The 19,880-nt window shown below is 41.8% G+C and overlaps 1 protein-coding gene across 1 annotated transcript in view; it reads left to right on the top strand.

The window, feature by feature from the left end:
- Positions 1 to 19,599, top strand: part of LOC120049457 (RELT-like protein 1) — a 21,635-nt gene extending 2,036 nt beyond the window's left edge. Inside the window, exons 3-7 of the mRNA XM_038995723.1 lie at positions 10,089 to 10,143; positions 15,360 to 15,596; positions 16,635 to 16,776; positions 17,194 to 17,237; positions 17,348 to 19,599. Of these exons, the coding sequence (XP_038851651.1) occupies positions 10,089 to 10,143; positions 15,360 to 15,596; positions 16,635 to 16,776; positions 17,194 to 17,226 (467 nt within the window). The 3' untranslated portion in view covers positions 17,227 to 17,237; positions 17,348 to 19,599. The remainder of the gene's footprint in view (positions 1 to 10,088; positions 10,144 to 15,359; positions 15,597 to 16,634; positions 16,777 to 17,193; positions 17,238 to 17,347) is intronic.
- Positions 19,600 to 19,880: the final 281 nt, after the last annotated feature.

Below are 19,880 nucleotides of genomic sequence, written 5' to 3'. Positions count from 1 at the left end.
GTCTGCACATGGAATACACCTACATCACAAACATGTCTGAACTTGGAATACCCACATCACAAAACATGTCTGAACATGGAATACACCTACATCACAAAGCATGTCTAAACATGGAATACACCTACATCACAAACAGGTCTGAACTGGAATACACCTACATCACAAAGCATGTCTGAACATGGAATACACCTACATCAAAACACTGTCTGAACATGGAATACACCTACATCACAAAGCATGTCTGAACATGGAATACACCTACATCACAAAGCATGTCTGAACATGGAATACCCTACATCACAAAACATGTCTGAACATGGAATACACCTACATCACAAAGCAGTCTGAACATGGAATCACACTACATCACAAAGCATGTCTGAACATGGAATACACCTACACCACAAAACATGCTAACATGGAATACACCTACATCACAAAACATGTCTGAACATGGAATACACCTACATCCCAAAGCATGTCTGAACATGGAATACACCCCTACATCCAAAGCATGTCTGAACATGGAATACACTACATCACAAAGCATGTCTGAACATGGAATACACCTACATCACAAAGCATGTTCTGAAAACATGAATAAACCTTACACCACAAACATGTCTGAACATGGAATACCACCTACATACACAAAGCATGTCTGAACATGGAATACACCTACATCACAAAGCATGTCTGAACATGGAAATACACCTACATCACAAAGCATGTCTGAACATGGAATACACCTACAATCACAAAAACATGTCTGAACATGGAATACACATACATCACAAAACTGTCTGAACAATGGAATACACCTACATCACAAAACATGTCTGAATAAATGGAGATCGTGTGGGCATGATAGTATAGTGTCTATATACCACTCTACTGTCTCCTACTGACAACAATACTATAACTAGTGTCTATATACCACTCTACTGTCTCCTCCTGACAACAATACTATAACTAGTGTCTATATACCACTCTACTGTCTCCTCCTGACAACAATACTATAACTAGTGTCTATATACCACTCTACTGTCTCCTCCTGACAACAATACTATAACTAGTGTCTATATACCACTCTACTGTCTCCTCCTGACAACAATACTATAACTAGTGTCTATATACCACTCTACTGTCTCCTACTGACAACAATACTATAACTAGTGTCTATATACCACTCTACTGTCTCCTCCTGACAACAATACTATAACTAGTGTCTATATACCACTCTACTGCCTCCTCCTGACAACAATACTATAACTAGTGTCTATATACCACTCTACTGTCTCCTCCTGACAACAATACTATAACTAGTGTCTATATACCACTCTACTGTCTCCTCCTGACAACAATACTATAACTAGTGTCTATATACCACTCCACTGTCTCCTCCTGACAACAATACTATAACTAGTGTCTATATACCACTCTACTGTCTCCTCCTGACAACAATACTATAACTAGTGTTTATATACCACTCTACTGTCTCCTCTCTCCTGACAACAATACTATAACTAGTGTTTATATAACACTCTACTGTCTCCTCCTGACAACAATACTATAACTAGTGTCTATATACCACTGTACTGTCTCCTCCTGACAACAATACTATAACTAGTGTCTATATACCACTCTACTGTCTCCTCCTGACAACAATACTATAACTAGTGTTTATATAACACTCTACTGTCTCCTCCTGACAACAATACTATAACTAGTGTCTATATAACACTCTACTGTCTCCTACTGACAACAATACTATAACTAGTGTTTATATACCACTCTACTGTCTCTCTCCCTCCTGACAACAATACCATAACTAGTGTCTATATACCACTCTACTGTCTCCTCCTGACAACAATACTATAACTAGTGTCTATATACCACTCTACTGTCTCCTCCTGACAACAATACTATAACTAGTGTCTATAGACCACTCTACTGTCTCTCTCCCTCCTGACAACAATACCATAACTAGTGTCTATATACCACTCTACTGTCTCCTCCTGACAACAATACTATAACTAGTGTCTATATACCACTCTGTCTCCTCCTGACAACAATACTATAACTAGTGTCTATATACCACTCTACTGTCTCCTCCTGACAACAATACTATAACTAGTGTCTATATACCACTCTACTGTCTCCTCCCTCATGACAACAATACTATAACTAGTGTCTATATACCACTCTACTGTCTCCTCCCTCATGACAACAATACTATAACTAGTGTCTATATACCACTCTACTGTCTCCTCCTGACAACAATACTATAACTAGTGTCTATATACCACTCTACTGTCTCCTCCCTCATGACAACAATACCATAACTAGTGTCTATAGACCACTCTACTGTCTCTCTCCCTCCTGACAACAATACTATAACTAGTGTCTATATACCACTCTACTGTCTCCTACTGACAACAATACTATAACTAGTGTCTATAGACCACTCTACTGTCTCTCTCCCTCCTGACAACAATACTATAACTAGTGTCTATATACCACTCTACTGTCTCCTCCTGACAACAATACTATAACTAGTGTCTATATACCACTCTACTGTCTCCTACTGACAACAATACTATAACTAGTGTCTATATAACACTCTACTGTCTCCTCCTGACAACAATACCATAACTAGTGTCTATATACCACTCTACTGTCTCCTCTCTCCTGACAACAATACTATAACTAGTGTCTATATACCACTGTACTGTCTCCTCCTGACAACAATACTATAACTAGTGTCTATATACCACTCTACTGTCTCCTACTGACAACAATACTATAACTAGTGTCTATATAACACTCTACTGTCTCCTCCTGACAACAATACTATAACTAGTGTCTATATACCACTCTACTGCCTCCTCCTGACAACAATACTATAACTAGTGTCTATATACCACTCTACTGTCTCCTCCCTCATGACAACAATACTATAACTAGTGTCTATATACCACTGTACTGTCTCCTCCTGACAACAATACTATAACTAGTGTCTATATACCACTCTACTGTCTCCTCCTGACAACAATACTATAACTAGTGTTTATATAACACTCTACTGTCTCCTACTGACAACAATACCATAACTAGTGTCTATATAACACTCTACTGTCTCCTACTGACAACAATACTATAACTAGTGTTTATATACCACTCTACTGTCTCTCTCCCTCCTGACAACAATACCATAACTAGTGTCTATATACCACTCTACTGTCTCCTCCTGACAACAATACTATAACTAGTGTCTATATACCACTCTACTGTCTCCTCCTGACAACAATACCATAACTAGTGTCTATAGACCACTCTACTGTCTCTCTCCCTCCTGACAACAATACTATAACTAGTGTCTATATACCACTCTACTGTCTCTCTTCCTACTGACAACAATACCATAACTAGTGTCTATAGACCACTCTACTGTCTCTCTCCCTCCTGACAACAATACTATAACTAGTGTCTATATACCACTCTACTGTCTCCTCCTGACAACAATACCATAACTAGTGTCTATATACCACTCTACTGTCTCCTCTCTCCTGACAACAATACTATAACTAGTGTTTATATAACACTCTACTGTCTCCTCCTGACAACAATACTATAACTAGTGTCTATATACCACTGTACTGTCTCCTCCTGACAACAATACTATAACTAGTGTCTATATACCACTCTACTGTCTCCTCCTGACAACAATACTATAACTAGTGTTTATATAACACTCTACTGTCTCCTACTGACAACAATACCATAACTAGTGTCTATATAACACTCTACTGTCTCCCTCCTGACAACAATACTATAACTAGTGTCTATATACCACTCTACTGTCTCCTCCTGACAACAATACTATAACTAGTGTCTATATACCACTCTACTGTCTCCTCCTGACAACAATACTATAACTAGTGTCTATATACCACTCTACTGTCTCCTCCCTCATGACAACAATACTATAACTAGTGTCTATATACCACTCTACTGTCTCCTCATGACAACAATACTATAACTAGTGTCTATATACCACTCTACTGTCTCCTCCCTCATGACAACAATACCATAACTAGTGTCTATAGACCACTCTACTGTCTCTCTCCCTCCTGACAACAATACTATAACTAGTGTCTATATACCACTCTACTGTCTCCTCCTGACAACAATACCATAACTAGTGTCTATATACCACTCTACTGTCTCCTCCCTCATGACAACAATACTATAACTAGTGTCTATATACCACTCTACTGTCTCCTCCTGACAACAATACTATAACTAGTGTCTATATACCACTCTACTGTCTCCTACTGACAACAATACTATAACTAGTGTCTATATACCACTCTACTGTCTCCTCCTGACAACAATACTATAACTAGTGTCTATATACCACTCTACTGTCTCCTCCTGACAACAATACTATAACTAGTGTCTATATACCACTCTACTGTCTCCTCCTGACAACAATACTATAACTAGTGTCTATATACCACTCTACTGTCTCCTCCTGACAACAATACTATAACTAGTGTCTATATACCACTCTACTGTCTCCTCCTGACAACAATACTATAACTAGTGTCTATATACCACTCTACTGTCTCTCTCCCTCCTGACAACAATACTATAACTAGTGTCTATATACCACTCTACTGTCTCTCTCCCTCCTGACAACAATACTATAACTAGTGTCTATATACCACTCTACTGTCTCTCTCCCTCCTGACAACAATACTATAACTAGTGTCTATATACCACTCTACTGTCTCCTACTGACAACAATACTATAACTAGTGTCTATAGACCACTCTACTGTCTCTCTCCCTCCTGACAACAATACTATAACTAGTGTCTATATAACACTCTACTGTCTCCTCCTGACAACAATACTATAACTAGTGTTTATATAACACTCTACTGTCTCCTACTGACAACAATACTATAACTAGTGTCTATATACCACTCTACTGTCTCCTCCTGACAACAATACTATAACTAGTGTCTATATAACACTCTACTGTCTCCTACTGACAACAATACTATAACTAGTGTCTATATACCACTCTACTGTCTCCTCTCTCCTGACAACAATACTATAACTAGTGTCTATATACCACTCTACTGTCTCCTCTCTCCTGACAACAATACTATAATACTATAACTAGTGTCTATATACCACTCTACTGTCTCCTCCTGACAACAATACTATAACTAGTGTCTATGTACCACTCTACTGTCTCCTACTGACAACAATACTATAACTAGTGTCTATATACCACTCTACTGTCTCTCTCCCTCCTGACAACAATACCATAACTAGTGTTTATATACCACTCTACTGTCTCTCTCCCTCCTGACAACAATACCATAACTAGTGTCTATATACCACTCTACTGTCTCCTCCTGACAACAATACTATAACTAGTGTCTATATACCACTCTACTGTCTCCTACTGACAACAATACTATAACTAGTGTCTATATACCACTCTACTGTCTCCTCCTGACAACAATACTATAACTAGTGTCTATATACCACTCTACTGCCTCCTCCTGACAACAATACTATAACTAGTGTCTATATACCACTCTACTGTCTCCTCCTGACAACAATACTATAACTAGTGTCTATATAACACTCTACTGTCTCCTACTGACAACAATACCATAACTAGTGTCTATATACCACTCTACTGTCTCTCTCCCTCCTGACAACAATACTATAACTAGTGTCTATGTACTACTCTACTGTCTCCTCCTGACAACAATACTATAACTAGTGTCTATATACCACTCTACTGTCTCCTCCTGACAACAATACTATAACTAGTGTCTATATACCACTCTACTGTCTCCTCCTGACAACAATACTATAACTAGTGTCTATATAACACTCTACTGTCTCTCTCCCTCCTGACAACAATACCATAACTAGTGTCTATATACCACTCTACTGTCTCCTCCTGACAACAATACTATAACTAGTGTCTATATAACACTCCACTGTCTCCTCCTGACAACAATACTATAACTAGTGTCTATATACCACTCTACTGTCTCCTCCTGACAACAATACTATAACTAGTGTCTATATACCACTCTACTGTCTCCTCCTGACAACAATACCATAACTAGTGTCTATAGACCACTCTACTGTCTCTCTCCCTCCTGACAACAATACTATAACTAGTGTCTATATACCACTCTACTGTCTCCTCCCTCATGACAACAATACTATAACTAGTGTCTATATACCACTGTACTGTCTCCTCCTGACAACAATACTATAACTAGTGTCTATATACCACTCTACTGTCTCCTCCCTCATGACAACAATACTATAACTAGTGTCTATATACCACTGTACTGTCTCCTCCTGACAACAATACTATAACTAGTGTCTATATACCACTCTACTGTCTCCTCCTGACAACAATACTATAACTAGTGTTTATATAACACTCTACTGTCTCCTACTGACAACAATACCATAACTAGTGTCTATATAACACTCTACTGTCTCCTACTGACAACAATACTATAACTAGTGTTTATATACCACTCTACTGTCTCTCTCCCTCCTGACAACAATACCATAACTAGTGTCTATATACCACTCTACTGTCTCCTCCTGACAACAATACTATAACTAGTGTCTATATACCACTCTACTGTCTCCTCCTGACAACAATACCATAACTAGTGTCTATAGACCACTCTACTGTCTCTCTCCCTCCTGACAACAATACTATAACTAGTGTCTATATACCACTCTACTGTCTCTCTTCCTACTGACAACAATACCATAACTAGTGTCTATAGACCACTCTACTGTCTCTCTCCCTCCTGACAACAATACTATAACTAGTGTCTATATACCACTCTACTGTCTCCTCCTGACAACAATACCATAACTAGTGTCTATATACCACTCTACTGTCTCCTCTCTCCTGACAACAATACTATAACTAGTGTTTATATAACACTCTACTGTCTCCTCCTGACAACAATACTATAATCTATTGTCTTATAATACCACTCTACTGTCTCCTCCTGACAACAATACTATAACTAGTGTCTATATACCACTCTACTGTCTCCTCCTGACAACAATACTTAACTAGTGTCTATATACCACTCTACTGTCTCTCTCTCCTCCTGACAACAATACCATAAAACTAGTGTCTATATACCACTCTACTGTCTCTCTCCTCCTGACAACAATACTATAACTAGTGTTTATATACCACTCTACTGTCTCCTCCTGACAACAATACTATAACTAGTGTCTATGGATCACTAAACAGTTCTCATGGTTATATCAGACCACTTGGTGCTGAGCTGTCTCCCTCTCCCGTCACACTGTCTTTCACACTCTGAAGCTACAGGAGGAGGTGTGTGTGTGTGTGTGTGTGTGTGTGTGTGTGTGTGTGTGTCCCTGTTTAACATACGGTGGGAGGTGAGTAGGTCTGTGGTTCTACATGGTACACTAATTACTGGAGCTGCTGTATGGTTACAATAGATTGTAAACACAGTAGCTTCCTACAATGGTGGAATTACCCATCATCCTATTCTATAACAAGGTTATCACAAGTATATTGACATCAACTGTACCGTGCCATTGACTCACCCTCATTAGGTGACCTACGCACGTGCACACGCCTACATTCTGCGAGGCAGTCTTGATAGGGCCGTATTGTCTGATTTATGAGGAAACAGGAAGTCAAAGCCTTTTCCTGATCACGTTGGCATGCTGCACAAACCCTGAGGGACGTAATACTGATTTATACTCTCCTTCCTTCCAGGTGGTCACAAAGGTGTGTTGAAATGCCCTCTGGTCATGATAAGCCATTTTAATATGATGGTAGGCTTCTAGGGTAGTACACAGTCCTAGTTTGTGGGGAAATCGGGCTTATTTTGACCGACTAGAGGAAACAGGACGTACACATGGTCATGTGAAGTCCGGTCGGCGGTGACTCCGATGTTTCCACACGTCTTTCCTCATCTTTATGGGTTTAGTTATTCTCCACTGAAGTGTTGGCCAATACAGTGCCTTCAGAAAGTATTCAGACCCCTTGACCTTTTCACATTTTGTTACATTGCAGCCTTATTTTAAAAAGGATAACATTGCTTTTTTTTTCGCTCATCAATCTACACACAATACCCCATAATGACAAAGCATGAACAGTTTTTTTTTATTTTAATTTTTGGGTAATTTATTTAAAATAAAAAGCTGAAATATTACATTTTCATAAGTATTCAGACCCTTTACTCGGTGCTTTGTTGAAGCACCTTTGGCAGCGATTACAACCTTGAGTCTTCTTGGGTATGACGCCACAAGCTTGGCACACCTGTATTTGGGGAGTTTCTCCCATTCTTCTCTGCAGATCCTCTCAAGCTCTGTCAGGTTGGATGGGAGCGTCGCTGCACAGCTATTTTCATGTCTCTCCAGAGATGTTCGATCAGTTCAGTCCGGGCTCTGGCTGGGCCACTCAGGACATTCAGAGACTTGTCCGAAGCCACTCCTGCGTTGTCTTGGCTGTGTGCTTAGGGTCGTTGTCCTGTTGGAGGTGAACCTTCACCCAGTCTGAGGTCCTGAGCATCTGAAGCATGTTTTCACAAGGATCTCTCTCTACTTTGCTCCATCATCTTTCCCTCAATCCTGACTAGTCTCCCAGTTCCTGCCGGCGCTAAAACATCCCACACGCTTGATGCTGCCACCACCATGCTTCACTGTAGGGATGGTGCCAGGTTTCCTCCAGATGTGACGCTTGGCATTCAGCCAAAGAGTTCAATCTGGTTTCAATCGACCAGAGAATCTTGTTTCTCATGGTCTGAGAGTCTTTAGGTGCCTTTTTGGCAAACTCCAAGTGGGCTGTCATGTGTCTTTTACTGAGGAGTGGCTTCCGTCTGGCCACTCTACCATAAAGACCTGATTGGTAGAGTGCTGCAGAGATAGGAGAACCTTCCAGAAGGACAACCATCTCCACAGAAGAACTCGAGAGCTTTGTCAGAGTGACCATCAGGTTCTTGGTCACCTCCCTGACCAAGGCCCTTCTCCCCCAATTGCTCAGGTCTAGGGAGAGTCTTGGTGGTTCCAAACTTCTTCCATTTAAGAATCATTGAGGCCACTGTGTTCTTGGGGACAAGTCCTTTGACTTCATGGCTTGTTTTTTGCTCTGACATTCACTGTCAACTGTGGGACCTTATATAGACAGGTGTGTGCCTTTCCAAATCATGTCCAATCAATTGAATTTACCACCGGTGGACTCCAATCAAGTTTTAGAAACATCTCAAGGATGATCAGTGGAAACAGGATGCACCTGAGCTCAACTTCGAGTCTCATAGCAAAGGGTCTGAATACCTAACTAAATAAGGTATTTCTGTTTTTAAATTTGAATAAATTGGCAATTATTTCTGAAACTGTTTTTGCTTTGTCATTATGGGGTATTGGGATGTCATTATGGGGTATTGTGTGTAGATTGCTGAAGGGGGGAAAAAACTAACAATTTAAGAGTTTTTAAACGCAACAAAATGTGGAAAAAGTCAAGGGGTCTGAATAATTTCCGAAGCCACTATATGTGCCTATACCGCTAATCATGTGTACTTGAAGAACATTGACATTTGCCCTTGTTTCTTCTAGATTATTAATGATGTAATTTACATGTGTAACATTTTTTCTTTGAAAGTCATGTTGATAAGTACAATTAAAAATAAATAAGTAAAATAACCTGTCCACTGTTATGCTCTTGTGCCATACTTTCTGTCTTCATACTTAGTAATGGCTTATTAATTATAGCCCTAATGTGTCCTACATTTCAGGGAGACGCTGTTGTTTTCATAATGCATTGTTTCCTGTGCTTGCACACAGCCTACCAGAGGTTATATTCCCAGGACTGAATGTGCTCCCGTTAATTGAATGCAGTGCACCGTTTAATTGTGTTTGGGGCTTATCGGCTGCAACCATATTCCAATAAATGTTTCACCCTTTTGATGTCGCTTGCTCGTCCTCCTCGCTAATTCCCCTACGCCATATTTTTCTCTCTCTGTCTACACAGCGAACTCCGATGCCCTCCAAGCCATGGTTCCTGAAAACAGCATAGACTCAGAAGGGTAAGTATCCTGTTATGGCTTCTGTAATAAAACTATGCTTCTGCTGACTACCCGAAGTCAAAACTTTATCAGCACTATTTTTAAATATACATCAAATCTGAAAGGGGACATTTAAGTAACTCACAACCTCTCTTAATGTTGTCTGATGTCATTAACATTGAGGCCTATTGGTGGCGGTAGGTAGCCTAGTGGTTAGAGCGTAGGGGAATTTTTTTAACGAATATTAACATTTTCAGAATATCCACCAAAGGGCTGGTTTCCAAGGCTACAGTACCACTTGGGTGTGATTACTTTCCAAGCCACTAGATGGCAATGGTGTCCCTTTTTTAAAATGGAGCTGAAGTGGTGTGGTTAGGTGGAAGTCAAGCTGGTCTCTCAGACATAGTTTATGGCTTGGTGAGTTTGGATTAAGGCCAGGACTTTTACCACTCACTATCAATATGATCCTAACATTTTATATGGTCATTCTGATTGTGCAATTGGGACCAGTCATCTCATAGAGACTGGAAATGAAACTACAGCTCCCTACATTATACTACCGTTCACTTACTAAACAGCTCAGGATAGACGGGACAGAAGCCTGATTCATAATCGTGACCTCTGACAGTTTAATTGAGAACGTCTTTGTTGCTGTGAATGGAAAGTAGGTCTGACTTTACAGTTCATAGTTAGGGCCTTGTCCATCAAAGAATACATACATAAATCAAATCAAATGTATTTATATAGCCCTTCTTACATCAGCTGATATCTCAAAGTGCTGTACAGAAACGCAGCCTAAAATCCCAAACAGCAAGCAATGCAGGTGTAGAAGCACGGTGGCTAGGAAAAACTCCCTAGAAAGGCCAAAACTTAGCCTGGTTCCTCTAGGTTTCTTCCTATGAGGGGTGACCAGTCCTCTTCTGGCTGTGCCGGGTGGAGATTATAACAGAACATGGCCAAGATGTTCAAATGTTCATAAATTACCAGCATGGTCAAATAATAATAATCACAGTAGTTGTACATACATGCATACATACATACATACATACATACATACATACATACATACATACATACATACATACATACATACATACATCTGAAGAGCCAGGGACTGCTGGCACTCACAACCATAAATGGTGTACAAGGAGGGATGACTGCAGAGAGAGAAGAGAAAGGGAGAGGAGGTATTTTTATGTGTGGGGTGACGGTCACGATTAATAAGTCATAGCGAGGCAGGATGAGGTATGGCCACGGCGTTGGGTGTTCCGGCAAAGTCCGCGAGACAGGACACCACTCATTTCCCAATGTGTGGGTCTCTCTGTCTCTCAATGTGCTTTATCGGCATGACGTAACAATGTACATTATTGCCAAAGCTTACTTTGGATATTTACAATATTAAACTAATAATAATCAACATTGTCAACGGGACAACAGTAACAACAGTAACTAAGGGTCAAAATAACCATACATTGAACAACAACAATAAGCATAGAAGACATGTGCAGGTTGGTTGGTCTGTCAGACACTGTCCCTCATCTTATGGCAGGCAGCAATGTAGTGCGCTGCCAACCCACAGCTCTCTGCATCCTCCCTCAACAGGACGGGTAGCCTATCCTCATCAGAGAGGTCTTTGAAACCTTGAATAAGGGTTTCAATTTTGGGGAAATGACACTCTAATTATTTTATATTTTTGACATTTTGTCAGGAAATGCAGCTCTGTCTCAGGTTATGTTGCGTGGCAGTGGTTGCACAGCCTTTCCTCTACAGGGAGCCAGGTTTTCCTGTGTCTACCCTTCTCAATGGCAAGGCTGTGCTCACTGAGCCTGTACTTTGTCAAGGTTTTTCTAAGGTTTTGATCAGTAACCATGGTCAAATAGTTAGCCACGGTGTACTGTCGATTTAGGGCCAGATAGCACTGCATTTTGCTTTGTGCTTGTGTTTCCCAATAAGCAATGTAGTTTTGTTTTGACTGTGTTGTAATTTCGTTTATCCTGATTGATTGGATGTTCTGGTCCTGAGGCTTCGGTGTGTTAGTAGAACAGGTTTGTGAACTCAGCCCCAGGACCAGCTGGATGAGGGGACTCTTTTCTTTGCTCGGCTCTTGGCATTGCAGGGCTTGGTAATGATATGAGAGGGGGGCACTATTCTAAAATGGAATTTATATTTTTTGAGTTTTTATTATTAGTGGATATTGGCCTAATTCTGCCCTGCATGCATTGTTTGTAGTTTTCCTCTGGACATGTAGGAGAATCTTACAGAACTCTGCATGCAGGGTTTCAATGGGGTGTTTGTCCCATTTTGGTGTAATCTTGTTTTGTCTCGCTGCCATAAAGTGCAATTGGTTCAATTAGTTTTAGCCAAATGTATTTTTAAACCTAAGTAATTGTAGTGTGTACAGTACTCTATATATGTTGTACCAATTGAGAACTTTGGTCTAATTCCCTGAGATCTGGATCTTCTCTGGAAAATCATTATTTTAGTATTTTTGGGGTTAACTGTCAGGGCCCAGGTCTCTCTCTCTGTCACGCGCTTGCTTTCTCTGTCGCTCATTCTCTCTCACTTTCTCTCTCTCTCTCTGTCGCTGTTTTTCTCTCTCTGGATGCGGTAGTTAACTTCCTGTCCTCGACTTGCTGCAGTGCTCTCGCTCTCTTCCCCCTCTCTCTCTCGCTCTCTTCCCCCTCTCTCTCTCGCTCTCATCATTAATCCACACTCTCAGCCCTGTTATTGTGCTAGCTCCATCCCTCTCCTTACCCTCTCTTCCACCATCCCTCTGTCTACATGTTTTCTCTGTGGGTTCTCCTGTTCTCCTCAGTTTTATCTTCCACTCTGAATACCTCCTTTATCACTTTCCCCTCCTTCTCTTCAGCTGACGAAGTGTCTTGCGACAAATTAACCTATTTTTTTTCAAGTCGCTCTCTAGCCCTCTATCTATGCATCTCTCTCTCCCTCGTCCTCTCTTCCCTCTTTATCTATGCATCTCTCTCTCCCTCGTCCTCCTCTCACTTTCCCCTTCATCAGCCAAAGCTTCCAGGACAATTTCCAAATGCTATGGTAATGGAGACAAATAAAAGTGTGGTGCCCTGATTCCCGCAGGCGCAAACAGCCACGGCATGCGTCTCTGACACCACTTAAGTCCTAACACCTCTCTACACCAGGAGAACACACATTGGGTTATATGGACATCTCACCCTCTCACACCAGGAGACACACATTGGGTTGTGAGGACAGTCCAGTCCTCTCTACACCAGGAGAACACACATTGGGTTAGTGATGGACAGTCCAGTCCTCTCTACACCAGGAGAACACACATTGGGTTAGTGATGGACAGTCCAGTCCTCTCTACACCAGGAGAACACACATTGGGTTAGTGATGGACAGTTGTCTCTCTACACAGGAGAACACACATTGGGTTAGTGATGGCCAGTTAGTCCTCTCTACACAGGAGAACACACATTGGGTTAGTGATGGACAGTTAGTCCTCTCTACACCAGGAGAACACACATTGGGTTAGTGATGGACAGTCCTCTCTACACCAGGAGAACACACATTGGGTTAGTGATGGACAGTCCTCTCTACACCAGGAGAACACACATTGGGTTAGTGATGGACAGTCCTCTCTACACCAGGAGAACACACATTGGGTTAGTGATGGACAGTCCTCTCTACACCAGGAGAACACACATTGGGTTAGTGATGGACAGTCCTCTCTACACCAGGAACACACATTGGGTTAGTGATGGACAGTTAGTCCTCTCTACACCAGGAGAACACACATTGGGTTAGTGATGGACAGTCCTCTCTACACCAGGAGAACACACATTGGGTTAGAGATGGACAGTCCTCTCTACACCAGGAGAACACACATTGGGTTAGTGATGGACAGTTAGTCCTCTCTACACCAGGAGAACACACATTGGGTAGTGATGGACAGTTAGTCCTCTCTACACCAGGAGAACACACATTGGGTTGTGATGGACATTTAGTCCTCTCTACACCGGAGAACACACATGGGTTAGTGGATGACAGTTAGTCCTCTCTACACCAGAGACACACACATTGGGTTAGTGATGGACAGTTAGTCCTCTCTACACCAGGAGAACACACATTGGGTTAGTGATGGACAGTTAGTCCTCTCTACACCAGGAGAACACACATTGGGTTAGTGATGGACAGTCCTCTCTACACCAGGAGAACACACATTGGGTTAGTGATGGACAGTTAGTCCTCTCTACACCAGGAGAACACACATTGGGTTAGTGATGGACAGTTAGTCCTCTCTACACCAGGAGAACACACATTGGGTTAGTGATGGACAGTTAGTCCTCTCTACACCAGGAGAACACACATTGGGTTAGTGATGGACAGTTAGTCCTCTCTACACCAGGAGAACACACATTGGGTTAGTGATGGACAGTTAGTCCTCTCTACACCAGAGAACACATTGGGTTAGTGATGGACAGTTAGTCCTCTCTACACCAGGAGAACACACATTGGGTTAGTGATGGACAGTTAGTCCTCTCTACACCAGGAGAACACACATTGGGTTAGTGATGGACAGTTAGTCCTCTCTACACCAGGAGAACACACACACTCCTCCACTTTACAAATACACTGAGGTTACAAAACATTATGAACACCTGCTCTTTCCATGACATACTGTAGACTGACCAGGTGAAAGCTATGATCCCTTATTGATGTTAAATCCTAATGGTTGGTATAATTAGTGTGTGTGTGTATATATAGCGGAGCCGGCCGAAAGGGTTTTGGACATTTAGTGTCAAAGGGGAGGTCATCAGGTGATGAAGAGCAGAAGTCTGGACAGGGTTTATGTTTTCAGGTCACTGCTCAACACTGAATCTCATATTTCCCACAAATAAAATGATTTGGACTAGACTTGTATTAGTGGAATCAGATGTGTTTACTACTGGGCTGTAGCTAAAACCTGCACACCATGTATCTTCCATGACCAGGGTTCACCATCATGTCTACTAGACTGTCTTCTACTGTCTGAGGTTAAGAACACATTAAAAAAATTAAAATGTCTTGATTTGCTTATGTCGCAAGCCCAGAGTTACTACTTGGTGGAAGCGGCCATTAGAGTTGTGAGTTTTTGGGAATAATAGCCTACCGACTTTGCACAACTCTCAGCAAAATGTGAAGACTGCTAGGGATGTGAAGACTGTGCTAGTGTCTGTATCACCTGCTGGAGTTTCCTCCTCCCTTTTCCTCCACAGCCCACCGCTGACTCCCACCTCACCCACCCTCCCAGTGACCCCTATCTCACCTCGTGTCCCGGTGGGACTTGCCAAACACACCTGCAACCACCTGCACACCATCGGAGGCATGGGGGGCCTCAGGAGCGTCTGCAACCGCTGCAATCACAAGAAGTGGCCCCTGATGAGGCGTGTGTCCACCAAGAGGATAGCAGACAGGAGGAGCCACGGAGAGGTCACTGTGTTGGCTGTGGGGAGGTGAGAGAGATAATAAGTGGTTTCCATGTAATTTGATACCATTCCGCTCCAACCATTACCACGAGCCCGTCCTCCCCAATTAAGGTTCCACCAACCTCCTGTGGTCTATAGATAAGTCTGTCTGTGAGAGAGGGGTGTGTGTGTGTGTGTGCATTTTTTCTCTCTCAGAGAGCAAGACATTTGCCCAGTTGAAGTGAATCAAGCCCTGTCTGCCTCCGGTCCTGTAGAGGAGCTGATCTGAATGCAGAGGAACCTGGCCCTTTTTTCATTAGCTCATCCAGATAAATGGAAGTGTATGTCCGGGGCCACGCTGAGCAGGGAGGGAAGAGCCATTAGCTGATATTAATTGAATCTGTATAGTGCCGTGCCAGAGGGATGTCTTGTGATGGGCTCCTCAGTGAGAATCATAACAGAGGCCCTGGCCCAAGAGGTCCTATAGCTCCGATAACAACACACTATACTGTATTTTATAATATACCGGTACTGATGCACGGACCGGGTTTTTACTTTCCCTTCTACATCCTGTTAAATCCACGTCAATCAGTGTAGATTAAGGGGAGGAGACATGTTAAAGAAGGATTTTTAGGTGCCTCCCGAGTGGTGCAGTGGTCTAAGGCACTGCATCGCAGTGCTAGCTGTGCCACTAGAGATCCTGGTTCGAAGTCCAGGCTCTGTCGCAGCCGACCGGGAGACCCATGGGGGCGACGCACAGTTGGCTCAGCGTCGTACCGGGTTAGGGGAGGGTTTGGCCGGCAGGGATGTCCTTGTCCCATCGCGCACCAGCAACACGGTCGCCAGGTGGACGGCGGTTCCTCAGACGCGTATGTGCGGCTGGCTTCCGGATAGATATAGTTCTAATAGTTGTCTGAGCAGTTGATTTCTCCAGTTATTGTCAGTTGCATGTTGATTCCCATGGTGTTATGATCTATCCCTGCCAGGTTCCGGGTTACATGTTGATTCCCATGGTGTTATGATCTATTCCTGCCAGGTTCCGGGTTACATGTTGATTCCCATGGTGTTATGATCTATCCCTGCCAGGTTCCGGGTTACAAAGTGTGACAAGGAGAGGCCCGTCAGAGAAAGGCGGACCATGCTCAGCACAGACTCCAATGGGAGCGCACCCACGTCGCCCACGGAGAAGGAAGCCTTTGAGAGCAGGACCATCTCCGAGTCACATCAGGTCTGTCTGAGGGTGACATTCAATCAGATTATATTACACCATGACACAAAGGTTTTCATTCAATAGGGTCTGTCTATAGTGACATGGACCAAACTCCCAGGCATTTGTATGTATTTGAATAGTCTGTATTTGAGGCATTTTTCATTGTAACTTCCCGCACAATGACTAGGTACCGGTACCCCCTGTATATAGCCTCGCTATTGTTACCTTTTTAAAAATATTTTTCACTTTAGTTTATTTGGTAAATATTTTCTTAACTCTTCTTGAACTGCACTGTTGGTTAAGGGGCTTGTAAATAAGCTTTTCACGGTAAGGTGCTACACCTGTTGTATTCGGCGCATGTGACAATTCAATTTTCAAATCAAACTTTTACTCAAGTGTGATTTTTATTTATTTTTTCCCTCCCCTTTCCGGTAGGAGCAGAACGATGAAGGGGCTGATCCAAAGTGACAGAAACCAAGGTGACTTTCTATTGGGCTCCAAAGTTCTATCCAAGCTGTGTATCTTGGCCTCCTTATTAAGTAACATGTTCCAAACTCCTTTTGATGAAACGTCCTCATTTCCTCTACAGAGCAGCGCATGGCTTCCTGAAGAGAGCCGAGGGGGGAAATATGATCATTTGCAACACTTTTTAAACCCAGAATCAGACCGTAGAGAAGCATCAGTGCGCGAAGAGCAGCAGAGGCAATCCAGGGGTAAGTCCCTCCCTATCCGTGCCCCTCCTCCTTTGATGGTCAGACGAGAGAAGACAGCGGTGTTGATGGTGAATTAGAGGATGAAGATAAGACAGGAGGTTACTCTCTCTTATCAAACTGGCCCTCTGTCTCGGGCAAGGTAGCGGAAAAGGGTGTAAAGTATGGCATGTTTGAAAGAGCCATTGTGGTGATCATCAGACAGTGAGTCACTGGTAGTGCCCCCTCACCCTCTCGTCACCAAAGATGTGGAAACCACCACCAACGTTAATGGTCAACAAAAAAAAAATCTCCCACGATTCCGCTGCCAAGGAGGAAATCCACAAACGCTCACCTGACCAGGAAGTTGAGATTGCATTGGGGGTTGTGTGAGCCAAGAGCCAATAAACGGTGCACTGTGTTGGAGCCAAATACACATCTGCTAAAGGTACAATCTCTACCTAGCCTTCACGTCCACTTCTGACCCACTGGGCAAAGACGGGTTGAATCGAAGTTGTTTCCACGTCATTTAAACCCCCAGAATCTATGATGACGTTGAATCAACGTGGGAAACTAATTGGATTTGCAAAAAGTCATCAACTTAAGGGAATTTATAATTCCAGTGACATAGTGATTTATTTGTATAGTTATTTTTTTTTAACGTTAGTTGACAACTCAACCAAAAATAAATCAACACTAGACGTTGAACCGACCGCTTCCAATTGGCTCATTCCCCCCTCCTCTCCCCTGTAACTATTCCCCAGGTCGTTGCTGTAAATGAGGTGTTCTCAGGACTGTCTAGTCCCCCCCCTTCTAGAACTCCAATGGAGTACATTAACTAGGTTTATACGGCGAGGACAAGTTTCCTCATCACCTTTTTTTATTCATTAATCTTTTGGTTGTCACGGTGACGTATGGAACCGCTTCTGATTCCACCCCAATGAAACTACCTATTTTAATTGGCCATTGACTCATCTCTTTGCCAATGTTACGTATGGTTTCTATTCAAAGGAGCTGAACAAATCCATTTTAAACTTCAGTAGGAGGCCTTTAAAATGCACTTCTTTCTTGATCGATGCACAGACAGTCTTCCTCTGAACTGCTAGTATAGAGCAGCTGCCTTGTGTGTCTCACTGATTTTGAGTACGGTGGTATGTGGTGGGAATGTAAACTTTGTGTGAGACGTTTTCTTTTTTTTTTGTATTTTTGTTGTATTTTTCAAGGTGAATCTTGAGGTCAAGTGACTTGCAAGTCACCAGATGTTTTGTTTTCTATGGTGATTAAGGTTTTTTAGTCCAGGACTTGGATAAATGAACATTACCTTTAGGAAAAAAAAAACAGTGGCTTTTTATCTAGAACAGGAGCTTAACCAAAATTATTATACAATGCAAAAAAATGTATATTTCTCAGTGAGGAAAAGTAATGTCTTGTGATCAAATGTGTTTAAAATGTAATTTATACTGTAACAATTAATCTATTGACTCCCCATTTGCCATGAATTGTAAACAAATGTCAAAGTATGTTCAAACGGACAGTGTTTCAAATGGTTACCCATACCAAAGCCAAAACTGTTTTCTGGGAGGGATTACTTTTTAAGCTTTACATCCTTCAACGAGTAGGCCTACATTGACCAAACCTGAACAACGTACAATGGTACTCCAATCCAAATCTAGCATCCGACATAAAACAAACAAAAATAAGTTTCAACAGTCTAAAAGTATTCCCTGTGAACGTCTCCTCTCTTTACAGATGAAGGAAAAGAGAAAAATCCACTTTTAGGCTTTTGAGGAATGTCAGACTTTTTTGGCAAATTTTAAAACTGGAATGACTTTCATCTAAGAGCTTTAATATCAATCTTTTTTTGGGGTGGGATTTTCTCCAAAAAGCATCTGTTTATGTGAAATAGGAATGTATTGAGTGTCTGACCTATTCAATATAATTCAATGTGTTTGTTATTTGCTCTCATGTTTGCTTTGGAAACTGTACAGTATCAAAGTCTTATCACAATGGTCTGTCTTTTTAGTCTGTCCTATGAAAATGTATTTAGGAAATAAAGCAAACTGACTGAAAGTTTTTGCCATTTTATGTTGACAGTTGACACTAATAAAAATAAAATACTATAGAATTTAATGAGAATGTTTTTAAGGAGAGAGAGAGAGTACTATATGTCGTGTTTTTAACAAATTAAATTGATTAAACCAACAACTTTTTGTTTTGAAGTCTTCAGTAATCTTTTCTACTCTCCCTCACCCCTTCTATCACTTTCAGTCTATTTTCAGTATTCAATAACCTGTCATTTCTTTCTCTCTCCATATCCTGCTCTCCACGCTTTTCTCATACAGTAAGTGATTACTTATCGCGTTTGTTTTTAATAGATGTTCTTTCCCTCGTCTTGATGTCATAGTATTGCCAGATGGAGGAGGTGTGAGGAGA

The sequence above is a fragment of the Salvelinus namaycush genome, chromosome 6 (assembly GCF_016432855.1).
Source record: "Salvelinus namaycush isolate Seneca chromosome 6, SaNama_1.0, whole genome shotgun sequence".
NCBI classification, from domain to species: domain Eukaryota; kingdom Metazoa; phylum Chordata; class Actinopteri; order Salmoniformes; family Salmonidae; genus Salvelinus; species Salvelinus namaycush.
Note: the sequence above shows the minus strand (reverse complement) of the source record. Positions and strands in the feature narration are given on the sequence as shown.